This window comes from Pseudorasbora parva, chromosome 11 (genome assembly GCF_024679245.1).
Source record: "Pseudorasbora parva isolate DD20220531a chromosome 11, ASM2467924v1, whole genome shotgun sequence".
Lineage (NCBI taxonomy): Eukaryota > Metazoa > Chordata > Actinopteri > Cypriniformes > Gobionidae > Pseudorasbora > Pseudorasbora parva.
Genome location: NC_090182.1, coordinates 5,524,978 through 5,540,814, shown reverse-complemented (window position 1 = coordinate 5,540,814; position 15,837 = coordinate 5,524,978). Strand labels below are relative to the sequence as shown.

Genomic DNA, 15,837 nt, shown 5'->3' with positions numbered 1-15,837 from the left:
AAGATTTAAAGGAATGATTTTTTGAAGTGCTTTGAAACAACATGGATTGCAAACACATAATTAATTGATAAATGTAGTATGTAATAATAATGATATGGGCATTTCTGTTTATTTAAGCAGTACACATTATTACAAAATGTACATTCCAAGTATCATTTGTATGATCTAATATCCTTTTTATGGATATTCACAGCACTTTAATCTTAAATACAATATGTAAATTCAAATGTATTCACACTGCCTGTACATACACTTACATTTAATACTCTCATGGATCTGTATATAGCAGTTATTTTACTATTTTATTTAGCTGTTGAATTTTATGTGAGTACTGTAAGCTTCTACATAAGTGGTAATTTTAAGAAAATCATCTTCATTTTCTTTATGCACAATATAGTTTCCTCTTTATTTAATCTCGGGGTGAAACATGTTATTGACAGGTTTTGTGAGATTCACCCAAAACGTGTGTGTTGTGAATTAGACTGTGTGTTGCATGAACCATATCACACATGGAGACTGTATAACACAGATGTAATACAGAATACAAATATGCCACTCAGCCGATCAAACACAAGCCATCTTAGTGACTGGCGTTAGTTAAGTCTGTAGAATATAAACTTGGTAAGAGCGCGGGAACATCGCGTTCCCTTCAATATGATCACTATAATGTGAAAGATTAACATACAAATCCTCATACTGTAAGCAGCATATATCAAAATCTAATTAAAACAAAGTTCAAAGAGATGTGCTAAATCATTATTAAAAATCATGAAGTTTGATTTCATCACAGTTATGCTCTTCTCCTTCAAGGTGTGTCCCAGACAGCAACAGTAATGAACCCCTCATTTTCTGTTACAGTGTTAGTTTCTTCCATGAAACACAGAAAACAGATGTTTAGCACTGCTTTTTCCCATGCAAAATAAGATCTTATAACTGGTGCATCATAAAAGTAGTCCATCACACACGCACGCATTTGCACACACACACACACAAGCCATACAATAGCTTCATGTGAGGAACAAACCCAAATGAAATTCAACATTTAAACATTAAAATGGTGCCTTTAGATGTGTCCCGCATGCAGATGAGCAAATGAGAATTAAGTGCTACGGAGGGAAATATCTTACGTCAATGACGACTTCAATTTTGGTCCTCTCACAAAGCTATTATGTGAATTTGCGGGAACTTCATATAGTGCATGAGTAATACGGACAACTTTTGTAATACTTTTATGCACTTTTTTAAACGTACACTCTATTTTCATATGGCAATGAGCAGCATGAATTAACACCTGCTGTGTTTCGCAGAAAAAATTAAATACGGGCATTTTCAATAATTCGTGGACTACTTCTTTAAATTTCCCATCTCTGCATTACAACACTGTGAAAAGAACCAACTATACGATAAACATCGACATGAAAAGACAGTGATGAATGGTTGGGAACCGCACAGGAAACACTGCAGGAGTTTAGCGTTGTCCTGTGTTTGTAAATCTGTAGTCCAGTGAGGACGAGGCAAGTGGGGCAGAGCGAGTGGTCTTGCATACTAAAGGAGCATCGAAGGTTTCCTACTGCTTCCGACAGTTCGGCCAGCTTAGACCTCCACAGGCGGCCGTCACGATAAAATACAGCACCACCTGAGGAAATAACACGCAAGACAGGAGCACACTCAAAAAATGAACTTATGATGCTGTTCTCTTATTTTAAAGGTGCACTATGCAACTTTCCGTCCACTGGAGGGCGCCTATTCAAAACAAAGGCGTAGTTTGATGACGCCAAGTGTGAGCGCAGCATTTTGGGACGTGTGGTCTTCACCTCACAGCCGGTGGAAAATAGGACTCGGTTAGGAGTCGGTTATTAACGTTACTGTAGTGTAAAGCAGAGCAGGACCGAGAGTTGAAGAGCTGAGCACGACCGCTGGAGCGATTGTTACACACACACACGGCTCACGAGCACCGGGACTTTTATTATGACGGGACAGTCGCCGGTCGCCTGCACTGATCCGCTCTTCCGGTTATGATTTTGAGGTAATGGAACTCTGTTTATCATATTAGATACATTTAAGTGTGTTTAAAATGATGTCATGACGTTACTCCGTGCGTTCACTTGTTCACACTGCTAAGAGTAAAGCGCTCCTGCCAAATAAAACCCGAAACCGAGGGTAGCTCAGATATGACGTGATTGACAGGCGACTCGTTCAAGCGCTTTGCTGAGACGTCCCGGTCATTGGTTAAAATTTTCTCACAATTTACAAATAGTTGGAAACATCTGGGATATTGTAAGTACTGAACTGAACAAAATATATAACACTGGCCTAGAGGTTTTTGGATATTTTACTGCAAAAATACTACATAGTGCACCTTTAAGCAATTCATCTCGATTTAACACCATTATATGAGGTTTCTGGTTCAAATGTAACAGATTCATGTTAACTGACTTAAAACTGACTCTTTGACATAACTTGATGGTTTTATTTTGAAATAACATGTTCCAATCAAGTAACCCAAACAGGACTTTCACTTCCCATCATGCTTTGCAAATGGGCTGAATTTGGAGAGTAGATGTTGAAATAAAGTGCTATTTTATGCATTTCTAACGAGATGAGAAAATGGAGTCTTTTTAATGTTTAATGTGTTGTTATGTTGGTATTTAAAAGTGTGTGTTATGTTAGTGTTTTTGGACGTTACCATTGTGAAGTATAGAGCATGTGCTTGGGGTAAGGATCTGTTATTAACAATTAAAGTTATTTAAATAATAAAAATAACTACTTTGGGCATGCCATGGATGTAACAAAACCATCTAGCCAATACAATCTTGTAATGTAAAAGGTTTTGTAAATGTTGTAAAAAATAGCATTTCACTAAATATAAATAATCAAATAAACTGGATTACTTGCTTTGTTTTTTTATATTCATTTCAGAGTAATTAATCTTAATAGTTTTGGACAAAATTAAGAATGTTAACTTGATTTAACTAAATGGCATTGAAATAAATTTACGTAAAAAAATTATTTTTACCGAAATAAACAATGTTAATTAAATTCAACATAACCCAATTACGTGGAACCTGTTGACATAAAAAGTTAAGTAAATCCAACGTATCATTTTTTTGAGTACAAACTATTTGAGAAGGGTCTGACTGCAGATCCACAGTTTTACAACAGCAGTTCTGACCGCGGCACTGGAAGGCAATAAAACTACAATTGTTACTACTATTTATTGTAATTGCACTTGTTTGATTTTATAGTCATTAGTTAGTGATCAACTGTAATGGTAAATGTAATAAAATGTAAATAAATAAATGCAATCAATAAATGTAAATTAAATTAGTTTCTTGGTTGTGTCGCCAATGCTCAAACTTTCAGCCTGTTTAAAAGTACGTTTTATTTGCGTTTAAGTTTATGCATTTACCCCAGGCAGAATTAATCAACTTGAGGAATTAGTTATCTTGACTTTAGACTAATAGTTTAATAATTATAAAAACCTTTAAAAAATGTCTATTTGAAAGTTAGTTTTTTAATACCAGGCTTTGAAAATACATTGTTTGTTTATTATACCACGCTGTTCGTTTTTGGAGAAAAAACGTAAAAGAAATTTTTATGTGATCATGACAGCATTGTTTTATATCAGTAAAGGAGCCATGAAGGCCTCCGAGCAACAGCAGATGCAAAAAAATAAAAATAACAGCAGGAGCAACAATAACCAATAGATAGCTTAAGGACAGAATTAAGATTTAAAAATCAAATGTATCCGCGTGAAACCGCTGTAGTGAAACCGCGGCTCTGCAGACAGATATTATTGCACTATTTACTAGACTGCAGTTCAATCATTTCCCCCAGGATTGTTTCTGGAGAATAATAAACATTACAATGTTCTCGGACACCACAGGATTTGGAGGGTTGAATTTTATATATAACATATACATTTTTTCAATTTTGATCAAAATAAAAATTTCATAAAATTAGTGCTGTTAAAATTATTTTGCGTTAATGTGTAATATATATATATATATATATATATATATATATATATATATATATATACACAGTACAGGCCAAAAATTTGGAAACATTACTATTTGTAATGTTTTTGAAAGAAGTTTCTTCGGCTCATCAAGCCTGAATTTATTTGATAAAATATACAGATTTCTTTTTTTAATATTGTGATATATTATTACAATTTAAAATAATTGGTTTTTTAATTTATTATACTTTCAATTATAATTTATTTCTATGATGTAAAGCTGCATTTTCAGGATCATTCCTCCAGTCTTCAGTCTGTCACATGATCCTTCAGAAATCATTCTCATTTGAGGATTAATTTTCAGGTCTGCTGCTTAATATTTTTTCATAACCTGTGATACTTTTTTATAATACTTTGAAGAATAAAAAGTAAAAATTAAAAAAAAGAAGCAAATGTTTTAATAATAGAAATCTTCTGTAACAACAATACACACTACTGGTCAGTAATTTGGGGTCAGTCATTTTGTTCTTTCTTTTTTTTTATTATAAATCAATAATTTTATTCAGCAAGGATGTGTTAAATTGATAGTAAAGGTGATTTATATTATTTGAAAATATGTTTTTATTTTGAATAAATGCAGTTCTTTTGAACCTTTTATTCATCAAATATATACGGCAGCAGAACTGTTTCCAATACTCATAATAAATCCTCATATGAGAATGATTTCTGAAGGATCATGTGATAGACTGAAGACTGGAGGAATGATACTGAAAATTCAGCTTTACATCACAGAAATAAATGATAATATAAAGTATAATAAATTGAAAACCAACTATATTAAGTTGTAACAATATATCACAATATTTTTAAAAAATCTGTATTTCTGATTAAATAAATGCAGGCTTGATGAGCTGAAGAAACTTCTTTCAAAAACATTACAAATAGTAACTTTTGGCCTGTACTGTACTGTATATATATATATATTTAATTACGCATTAATTTTATTACATTTCTTATTTTTATCAAAATTGAAAAATGTATGTTATATATAAAATTCAACCCTCCCTCTATATATATATATTTACACACACCTTTCAGGCATAACATCATGACCACTCATAGGTGAAGTGAAGAACACTGTTAGTAAATCTGGACCATAGTATTTTGCTATATAGTTATAGCTGTGTCACTCCTGGGCTTGTCCTTTACTGCAGTGTGACGTACTGACGTTAAACCTACAGTAAGCTCCAGAACTTACCAGCACGACTATTACGACAATGACTGTTAACTTCAGGTTCTTCATACACATGGCATGGGCCAGGTTACGGCTCGTTGTTTTAAAGGTGACAGACTGCACACACAAGAAGAATATTCCTCAGCATGCATACCATACAGTGGCATAAACATGATTCAAAACAGGGCATAAAACCAAAACCAAACTCACGGAATCCATCAAGTTCTCGGTTTTATCGATGAGCAGTTCGAGCCTCTCTCCTCTCTGTGCTACGAGATCTACAGGAGCACAATGCAGCTCATATTAAACTCAAACGTTCACTGACATTTATAAACGTGATTAAAGTGACTCACCAATGTTTCGGACCATAATGCCTTTTAAGTCGTCTACGTGCATCTGTGTTTCTGTCAGTCTGTCTGAGCCTTTGGGATCTGAGTGATGTTTCTAACAATAACGGCAAAGAAAATGCATGTCAATACATGTTAAAAAGTATCGGTTTGGGGCAAAGCTACTCAAAAATTAATTATTGTCAATTCTACAGAAGACAGAGAAATGCATTGAACAACATGAGGGTGAGTAAATGATGACAGAATTCATTTTTAAGAGTTATTTGCCATGTTGGGGGTAACGGTTACGCCGCATTCACACGGGGCGTAGGCGTTAATGCTTCCCATTTACTTTGAATGGGTGACATCATCCGTTGCTGAACTGAATTGTGGGTTCCGTCGCGGCGCTTCACTCGCGTTGCAAGCGGCAGAAGTTGAAGAATTCTCAACTTTTCAAGCGCCAGCGCAGGCGTCATCCAATCAGATCGCCGTATGCAAATATCCTACAGCAGACGCTAGCCAATTGCGTTCATTACAGCTCCGTGAACCATCCAGACCATAGACCGTTAAAAATCCAGATGCAGCTCCCAGACCACTAACTTACGTGATATTCTTCCCGCTGTCGGCGCTTTTTCAGGATTTAATGTACTTAACAGCTTCGTGCACCTGTGCAGTGCACTGACAACAACTACACGGGCAATCGCACTCACACATACAACCAAATCGGCATCCATTTCGTCTCACAGACTAGCTGTCATAAAAAGGCGCAATAAAAAGGCGCAAAAAGGCGTTTTGGTCCAAGCGGCAAGTTAATGTGATTGGCTGTTGTCACTATGACGATCGCGTCAGCACCCAGCTTCAGCCACGCCCTCCGTCAAGCGTTAACGCCTACACCCCGTGTGAATGCGCCGTTAGAAGTAACTTGAGTTACATGATCTTTTTTCAAGTAACTAGTAAAGTAACGCATTACTTTTAAACTTACGTTACTTTTTCAAATAAGTAACGCAAGGTACTTTGTTTTCCCATTTATTGACTGACAGCTTAATGGGAGCATTCGTTTACTAATGTCACTTGGACAAAAGAAGATTCAGTAATCAATAAATAAAATCAGTGAAATGCAAAATCAGAATACTACGCGAATAATTAAATAATACAAATATTGATATGCATTTAATCTCACTTTATTGACCAAAGTACTTGCTGCTAACCTTCGATGATCCAGTTAAACCATAAACAACAAAGCAGTTTTTTGTTTTCATGGATCAAGTAAGTGTTAAACTTTCTTCTCCTTCATCCAGAACGTCAGCACAGCTGAAAGGTTCATTTGAGCGGCGCCCTCTGCTGTACTCATGTGAATGTGCATTTCCTTCAGCCTTATTTCAATTTTGGTGTGAAAGGGCCTTTACATTTGCCCAAAAATATTACTTTTTTGTCATTAAAAAAAACAAGCCCAGCCCAGGTGAGAAAAAGTAACGCAAAATTTACGTAATGCATTAGTTACTTTTTAAGGGAGTAACGCAATATTGTAATTTAAATAGCATCTAAAGCTATTTGCACTTCTGTAAATATCATTGCTAAGAATAATAATCGCACTCAAATTGGTCTATCGCTAAGAAAATGTTATTTTCTGAGTGTAAATATAATCTATTGTGCAAAGAGCAGCTGCCTAAAAATATCCACTTTGACACATTTATCTTTTAAAATATTTATGTGAGGATTAAAACTTTATTATTAAAGGTTATTCCAAGAAATGTGTTTTCCTTGAGTACTTTAAAGAGAGTGACAGTTCTCGACCTGTACAGTTAAAGTACACATTTGAAGTTACATCTTCAGCTAATACACCTGTTTATCTGTTTATTACTGTATATGAAGGATGACTTTGTGAAATACTGAGACTTTTGACTTTCAGAGGGAAAAACTTGGCAACACTGGTGATTGGCTACTGTATGTGCAAACTTAATTTTGTGTCTTAAAGGGTTAGTTCACTCAAAAATGAAATTGATGTCATTAATGACTCTCCCTAATGTATATGTATAAAATATATAAATATATAAAATATAAAATATCTTAAACTGTGTGTGAAGATGAACGGAGATCTTACGGGTGTGGACGACATTAGGGTGAGGAGTTAATGACATCAATTAAATTTTTGGGTGAACTAACCCTTTAACAACACACAGATAAACATTAAAGAGAAGTATGAGCAGGTATTACAGCAGACGCACGTACCATTTGTGCAGCCAGCGTGCTGGAAAACTCACTGTTCATGGCGTAGGGCAGCGCGGTCTGTGCTCGGGAGCCGTAGGTGGTCTGAAATCTCTTCTTCACCTCATTTAGGAAGCCAAATGCACGGGAGCGCTCAAACTCCTGCAAGAGAGACGGACGGATGGCTCAGTGTGAGAAACAGATGCTGCGTTTAATGCTGCCTTCACGTGCTTTCGAAATCATCTTAAATACGAGTTTCCTCGGTAAAAATCGCACATCAACGTCCTCCCATTTCAACATGTGAATGCAATAATCTCGTAATCATGACTTCAGAAGTCGGAATTATAACATTTCCGATAGCACATGAAGGCAGCATTAGTCCTCCTGTGGTGTTCGTATTTACGAGTCCAGAAGTCGTGTTTACAACATCATGTGCGTTCAAATCTCTTTGGTTGGATCTAGATGGCGGTGTACATTCTTTTAATGAATTTCACGAAAATACAGGTAGGTGTGTTAACTCTGCTTATAGAAAATGAAGAACAAAGAATGCGCATCAGGTGAGTTTTAATCTTTTACGTTTTTAATTTTTCTATGCCACTGTAAAATGTTTCGTTATATATTAGGCTAATTGTTATATTCTAATGTTAGCTTACTTTGTTGTAAATGACAAAGCCTGACAGTGTCACTGCTAAAGTGCTAAATACCCGTTATATTCAACTACAGATGTTGCATCCATTTATTTCGCCATGTTTTTCACGGACATGCCCTCAACTTGTACAAATCGGGGCTTAAAGAAAATCCCTAACTTCCTACTGGTATTTACGACTTTGAGGTGGCGTACATGAGCATTCAACGCGTAAAAACGATCTTTACAACATGACTTGAACGCACCAACGTCTCTTTGGTCGGAGCAAGATGGCGGTGTACCTTATTTTAACCTCTTAACCTGTGCCATTATTTTGTAATATAATGTCTGCTGCTCTTAATGGATTTCATGATAATACAGGTAGGTGTGTTAACTCTGCTTATAGAAAATGAAGAACAAAGAATGAGCATCAGGTGAGTTTTAATCTTTTACGTTTTTAATTAATCTATGAAGCCACTGTAAAATGTTTCGTTATATATTAGGCTAATTGTTATATTATAATGCTAGCTTACTTAGTTGTAAATGACAAAGCCTGACAGTGTCACTGCTAAATACCCGTTATATTCAACTACAGACTTGTATCCATTTATTCCACCATGTTTCTCACGGACATGCCCTCAACTCGTACAGATAGGGGCTTATGCCGCCTTCACGTGCTATCAAAAGTTTCCTACTTCCCACTTCAGAAGTCGTGATTACGAGCTTGTTGTGTTCAGGTGCTTTGTTGTCGGAAAGAGAGGAGGACGCCAGGTTCATACTTCTGTGCGTCTTGGGAAAATGTTATTTTAACACTATAACCATTTCAGTCATTTCCTGGTCCCAGAATATCACAGACTCACTGGCAAACATCGCTGCACAACACGAAAGCATATCGTTTATAATCACATTCACAATAAAGGCATAATGTAGACAAGATAAGGCTGCTTAAAGACTAAAATGGTAATATTTTTCAGCCATATATGATCGTATTGTACAGGTACTTTTACCACATTATCAGCTTGCTCACTATTCTGGAATGATGGTCAACTACATGCGATTTTCGATGTGTTTAAAATACACAATATGCTTCAAATGATTATTAATTTATGTAAATATGTACTACATTAACGACAAGACAATGAAACTATTACGGAAAAAAACTAATAAAACACCTGACACGTCAGAAATTCGTCTCCCATCCGCCATTTTTAAAGGTTATGCCACGCCCATCTCGGGAACTTGGGTATCAAAATGATTTCTGAATTTCCCGGTGTAAACACGACATCAAAAGGAATGTGCAATTTTTACGTCGGAAACTCGTATTTACAATAATTCTGCTAGCATGTGAAGGCGGCATTAAAGAAAATCCCCAACTTCCCGCTGGTATTTATGACTTTGTGGTGGCGTTCATGTGCGTTCATGTCGTAAATACGATCTTTACGACATGACTTGAATGCACCGGAGCTCACGCGGCAGATACTTACGTCGTCAGTGATGCACAGGTAGACGATCCTCTCATGGCAGATGTAGTGGAAGAGATAGCTGAAAAACAACACAAGCGCATCAGAACAGACAAACGCCACCAAACACACAAAAACGCTTTTCTTACTTAGTATTTGTGTCTTGATTCTAGTCTAAACATCTAAAAATTCTTAAAACAAGAAGTATTTACTAGACAAGCAAAAGTAATTGTCTCGTTTTGGGAAAAAATAACTCAAAATTAAGAGAGGTTTTGCTTAAAATAAGATAAATAATCTGCCAGTGGGGTAAGTAAAATAATGTTAAAACAACATTATTTTACTCACCCCACTGGCAGATTATTTAGCTTATTTTAAGCAAAAACTCTCTTAATTTTGAGTTATTTTCCCTTTGTTCCCAAGCAATTTTTACTTGTCTAGTAAGTTTATTAATGTAAGAATTTTTAGTTTTGCAGTGCACTAAACAGCTGCCGGACAGCACGATGTCAGTACCTGCCGTGAGAATACGTGAGCTTGTTGTTTTCCGATGGGATTTTGGCCAGAATCTGCTCCGTCACCTCCAGGAAGTTGCCAGTGAAACAGGCATGTTTAGCCAGAACGGTCGATCCTCGAGCCACCACCGCAAACAGGATAGCCATCACCGCAAATAAACCCGATCGAACACTGGCCGGTTCACAAACGAACACGTGTGAGGCAACATCATACATGCAGAAAAAGAAAGAGAGCATTCCTGAGTGCTTCTGCTTCAACATTTAGGGCCCAATGCAAAGGATTTTTTCTACTGGCTCAGTCGGGCCACCACAAAAAAAGGGAATGAATAAAATATGCATAGTATTGTTTTTACCCATAACCTTAATTAATAAGGTTATGACGACACCAAAAACACATAGGCTAACTCATATACATTTCAAAGACAACTTAACTATCAGTAATAAAATAAGAACAAATAATCACATTTTGAGAATAACACTGCATAGTCTCCACTGTATTAAATATAGATTATTCCTTATGAAAATTACTAAAGTTATTCAGTCAAGAGTAGGGTGTGATTTTCTTTCGTTCTCTTGTTTGATCAACATTAAAAACACAGCAGGCAGCGGGAATACTAGGCTGCTGTCACTTTAAGAACTGCACGGATCCAATATACAGTTACGCATGCGTTTTACAAAGTGTTTACGGTCACTTAAGATATTACAGACTGTGTTTACAAGGATTCGCTTCGAGAATTGCCCATAACTGGTGATTCGATGAAAAACAAGCATTTCGATTCAGCTTATCGGTTACTGTGTGCACACTTTGTTTTGATTGTTAACCGTTTGAGTTCAAAAAAGACGCACACGCTGTTTTCTTTGCTGCAGACACACACAAACGGTGCACACACACACACACACACACACACACACACACACACACACACACACACACACACACACACACACACACACACACACACACACACACACACACACACACACACACACACACACACACACACACACGGTACACACACACACACACACACACACACGGTACACACACACACGGTACACACACACACGGTACACACACACACACACACGGTACACACACACACACACACACACACACACACACACACACGCACACGGTACACACACACACGTGCGCACATAACAGCTTCTCAGAGTGAATGAATAGTGCGTGATAATGAACCGAGTTCTCTTTCTCGTCTTTTTGCATGCAAATGGATAAATACACACAAAAATGTCAAAATACTCTCGTAAACACAGTCGGTTATGTCGTTGACGGCAGATTTTCTTGATGCCGTATCTATAACATTAATCAAACAACAAGAGACGAGGCAATTCACTCGCTGTTCTAGACAGAATAACTATTTGAAATGCATAGCCTATATTTTATTAATAAAGTACAGTGTTATTTTCCATTTGATTACAGTTTCTGTACCTACCTGAACATTATTATTTCAGTTGTATCTTTGTTCAATTGTATTTATTTGTGCAATTGCTAATTAGTTTATGTGTTCTTTTGTAATTACTGAGTGTTTACTTGTCTTTAATAAAGCTTGACATTTATATTAGCCTTTTTTTCCTATGGTATTTTTAAACCATAGGCATAGGTTGCTAGCCTGTTGATTTTTGTTCATGGTTCAGCTACAATAAAATGTTTTGCAACAATAATAATAATAAATGTGAATGATATTGTAATGATATTGAAGGTTTTTTTTTGCAATCTAAATAAGGAATCGATAAGATTGATAAAATTCAAACGATACCCAACCCTACTTAAGCACAAGAGATATTATTTCAGTGGTTGCACACTTTCTGAGACATGAATTTTGGATGTGTGCACACAAGACTTCTCACAAATGCTTTGCAATAGTAAGTGACGACATTAACGGACCGATAACAAACAAGCCCATTATCCCTGTAGGAGTGTTTGTTCACCTTCTGCCAGAAGTGCTGTGGAGATGCAAGGATTTTGAATGCAAAAATTATTTTACCTCTGAAAATTTCCAGAGGTAAAATTATAATTATCATTGGTGCAAATTTGTGGCTCATTTTTTTAAATCCTTGGAGGTTGGAGGCAACACAAGATGAGTTTGCCACCACCATTTTGGGAGATCCACTTAAACTTCATGTGAAAATGTCAGATTTTGCCCGGCAAATCACATGCTTGATTACAGCAGGGGTTGAAAGGTGGCGTATAAAGTTGATGGTTCAAATCGGCATGTAAGACATAAAACACAAGAAACACTTAATTGCCTGAAGACATTTAAAATTTGAAAAATAAATAAATAAAACGGGCAAAAAAAAAATACATTTTAGGACTTTCTATAATTATTAGACTGTTGTTGTGTATGTAATGCAATGACAAGTCTCATTTTAATAATGTAATTAACCATTTTTTGGTGTAATCAGATCTTTTCCCCCATGAATGTGTCATTTTGAAATTAGTTACATTTCTACCACTGTTGGCATTCATACAAATGTACTTATATTCATAACTGGAGATCAACAAACAATTAGTGCTCGGGAAAATACATTTTTATACTAATCATTTTGGGCTTTCATATAGACATGGGCTCATTTTTGTCTGCTGATGACTCAAAATTCAGAACCAAATCCGGGGGGAAAAGATGGAAAATGTTTAAAAATGTTTTACGATAAAGTAAATAATTCTTGTAACCTAACCCAACTCAACAAAAAAAGAGAATAGTGTAATCTAACACATAGATATGGGTTAAATTAATTGCCTAACCGGAATGACATACTGTTAGATGGAAGGATATTCTGTAATATTTTTGCAGGATTGCCATATAAAAAATAAAAATAAAAAAACCACTCAAGATCTAACATTAACATGACGGTTATTTAAAGGTAATTTAGCCTTTTTTTGTAGTTTTGTTTAAAAAAAAACATCTTATAAATAATAATAATAACAAAGTATTTAAGAGAATCTTTTCAACAGTCAAAATTTGATTGATTTGATTTATACATTTCACAGATTTAATATTTAAATAATCATAAAGTGTCTCTCTATGGCTTGAAGTGTATTATAATACGCCATGTGTCTTTCATAGCATCTTTGTTGGTCTTTTTTGCTTTGTTTACATATAGTCAGATTCTGTTCATGTCTTCATAACGGAAAGGCTGGATGAGTTTTGTTTTGAATAGCATTTTTATTAGTGCAGTTTATGAATTCATTAGAGGAGAGCAATTAGTGAGATTTCATTTACTTTTATAAATACAGCATTAGTGTTTAGATAACATCTGCCTCTGTGAGCTTTTAGTTTATCTGAATTAACATCTATCTGACAGTCAATTACATGTCTGTGTACATTTCAAGTGTGGTTTGTGGAAAAGTGGGTGTTGTTTTCATCTGCTGAAGTTAGTAACCGACCTACACTAAGAGACGTCAATCACCGGGTTAGTTATTATGAACTAGAGAACATTAAAACGACGAGATATCATAAAATGTCATGTCTTGCATGAGATTAGTCTGATAAGAAATGACTGGATTAGAGATGATGATCAATGCTTTGTGTTACTTACCTGAGATTCTGATTATCAAACAGCCGCTCGTGCTCCGCTCTTTGACTTCTTTAACCGGAAGTGGCATAAACAGTACTTTCATTTCCCGAGGAACATGGTTGAGATCATAAAATAAACGCTACTATTAAAAATGAAAGCAGTATGTGTAAATAGCATAGACAGTAAATAGAGAAATTAACAAACGTCACTGTTTTCCGCGACACGTCACACACCTGCGACCATGAAAAGATTTCCGCGTTGCGTCACATACACGCGCGCCCGGGTTGCTGATTTAAAGGAACCGTTCACCCAAAAATGAAACTTGCCCTCAAGTTGTTTTAAACCTGTATGAATTTCTTTCTTTTGCTGAAAAGAAGATAATTGGAAGACTATGGGTAACCAAACAGTGTGCCACTGACTTCCACGTCAGTATTTTTGCCATACTATGGAAGTCAATATAAGGTGGTAAAAGTACTCAAAAGTTATACTCGAGTGAAAGTATATATACCTTAATAAAAAAATACTCCAGTAAAAGTAGAAAGTCCTCCATTCAAACATCACTTGAGTAAAAGTACAAAAGTATCAGATTTAAAACGTACTCAACTTGACTGTACCGAAAGTAAAAAGTAAATATTCAAATTAACTGTAAATATCAATAATTAAGCAGATAAAATCTTTTGGGACTGATATGCAATGCTTTAATTGAACAAATGATAAGATTAGATACTGCAATTAAGAATTTGTTAGATTTGCAATGAATAGGAGACAATGAAGCACCTTAATGCAGTATAGGGGTTAAACTTAAAATAGACATGTTCCATAACATTAGCTCCATAAAACAGATGAGGAGCAAGATACTATTAACTAATTCAAAATTAATTCAAAAGCCATAACTACAATGACATATTACATAACAAATAGTTAATAGTCATGTGCCTCAACAAGTAAAGTCATACTATAATTTTGCCAATTGCTATGATTAATGATTAATTAAACAGACAACTGAGAGTCGGAATGCATGGCTTTGAATACATGAATTTACATTATTAGTTAATGTAATATGTTTTTAGGGAATTAATGATGTCATTAGCAATTCATATGTTACTTAATCTATTAATCATAGAGAATGTTCATTAGTTGCTGATGCAGTAATCATTAATAAATGGTTTAGTTCTTCATTAGTAATACATTAACTCATGATTATCTGTGCATTAGTTAGGCATGAATTATAATAGTGCACCAGTATTGTAAAATGTTACCGATGTTTTCATAGTAAATTGTGTGCCGCAAAATATAAAAGCTGGGGAAACACTGAGCTAACGTTAGTGTGGCAAACCTGACTTGTCAGCTTTTCCAAGTCTATACCCGACTGGATCATCCATGACCGACCAGACCGGTTTGGAAATCAAGTGTAATAAATACTTAATACTTGGAGCGGGCTTGGGGAAATGTATTGGAGTAAAAAGTAAACTTTGCCTTTAATATTGTAGTGGAGTAAGAGTAAAAGTAGATGCAAATAAAATATACTCAAGTAAAGTACAGATCCCCGAAAAAATACTTAAGTAAAGTATCAAAGTATTTTTACTTGATTACTTACCACCCCTGGGCCCAACAACTGTTTGAATAAATCATTTCTCATTTATATTGTATGAAAGCACACGCTGTGTCATCATGGTGGCTTAAGCCAACTAGTGATGCTCTATTCAACATGCTAGCATACGACTACCTTAAACTCTTTTTAATACCTGTTTAAAAGTTACATATTGCTTTCCAAAGCTGCTGTCGCTTTAAGGCCAAATGCACGGCTCCAATACACTGATACACATCTGATATTCTCCCAACTGTTGACTTAAGACAATCAACCAAGTAAATATTCTGTTGTTCATTTTGTGTGTATTGGTCAAATAAGCTCGGATTGGATCTCCCCAAATTGTCCCTTCCTAACGTTTTTTTATTTGTTGACAAATTTCAATAGAA

At 35.5% G+C, this 15,837-nt stretch overlaps 1 protein-coding gene across 1 annotated transcript; it reads right to left on the bottom strand.

The window, feature by feature from the left end:
- Window positions 1-90: 90 nt before the first annotated feature.
- sybl1 (synaptobrevin-like 1) lies at window positions 91-14,028 on the bottom strand. The gene is made up of 8 exons (XM_067456861.1): window positions 13,882-14,028; window positions 10,322-10,492; window positions 9,836-9,893; window positions 7,751-7,888; window positions 5,549-5,639; window positions 5,406-5,473; window positions 5,220-5,312; window positions 91-1,636 (listed from the first exon to the last, which is right to left on the bottom strand). Exons 2-8 carry the CDS (start codon window positions 10,465-10,467, stop codon window positions 1,568-1,570), a joined length of 663 nt encoding a protein of 220 aa, XP_067312962.1. The 5' UTR covers window positions 10,468-10,492; window positions 13,882-14,028; the 3' UTR covers window positions 91-1,567.
- Window positions 14,029-15,837: the final 1,809 nt, after the last annotated feature.

What these genes read in the sequence shown, in the direction of transcription:
- sybl1 (XM_067456861.1), bottom strand. Translation starts at nt 10,467, where the DNA reads ATGGCTATCCTGTTTGCGGTGGTGGCTCGAGGATCGACCGTTCTGGCT. An exon ending in GCACGCTGGCTGCACAAATG is followed by an intron (nt 5,640 to 7,750) that starts GTACGTGCGTCT and finishes CGTTATTGTTAG; the next exon opens with AAACATCACTCAGATCCCAA. An exon ending in CATTATGGTCCGAAACATTG is followed by an intron (nt 5,474 to 5,548) that starts GTGAGTCACTTT and finishes GTGCTCCTGTAG; the next exon opens with ATCTCGTAGCACAGAGAGGA.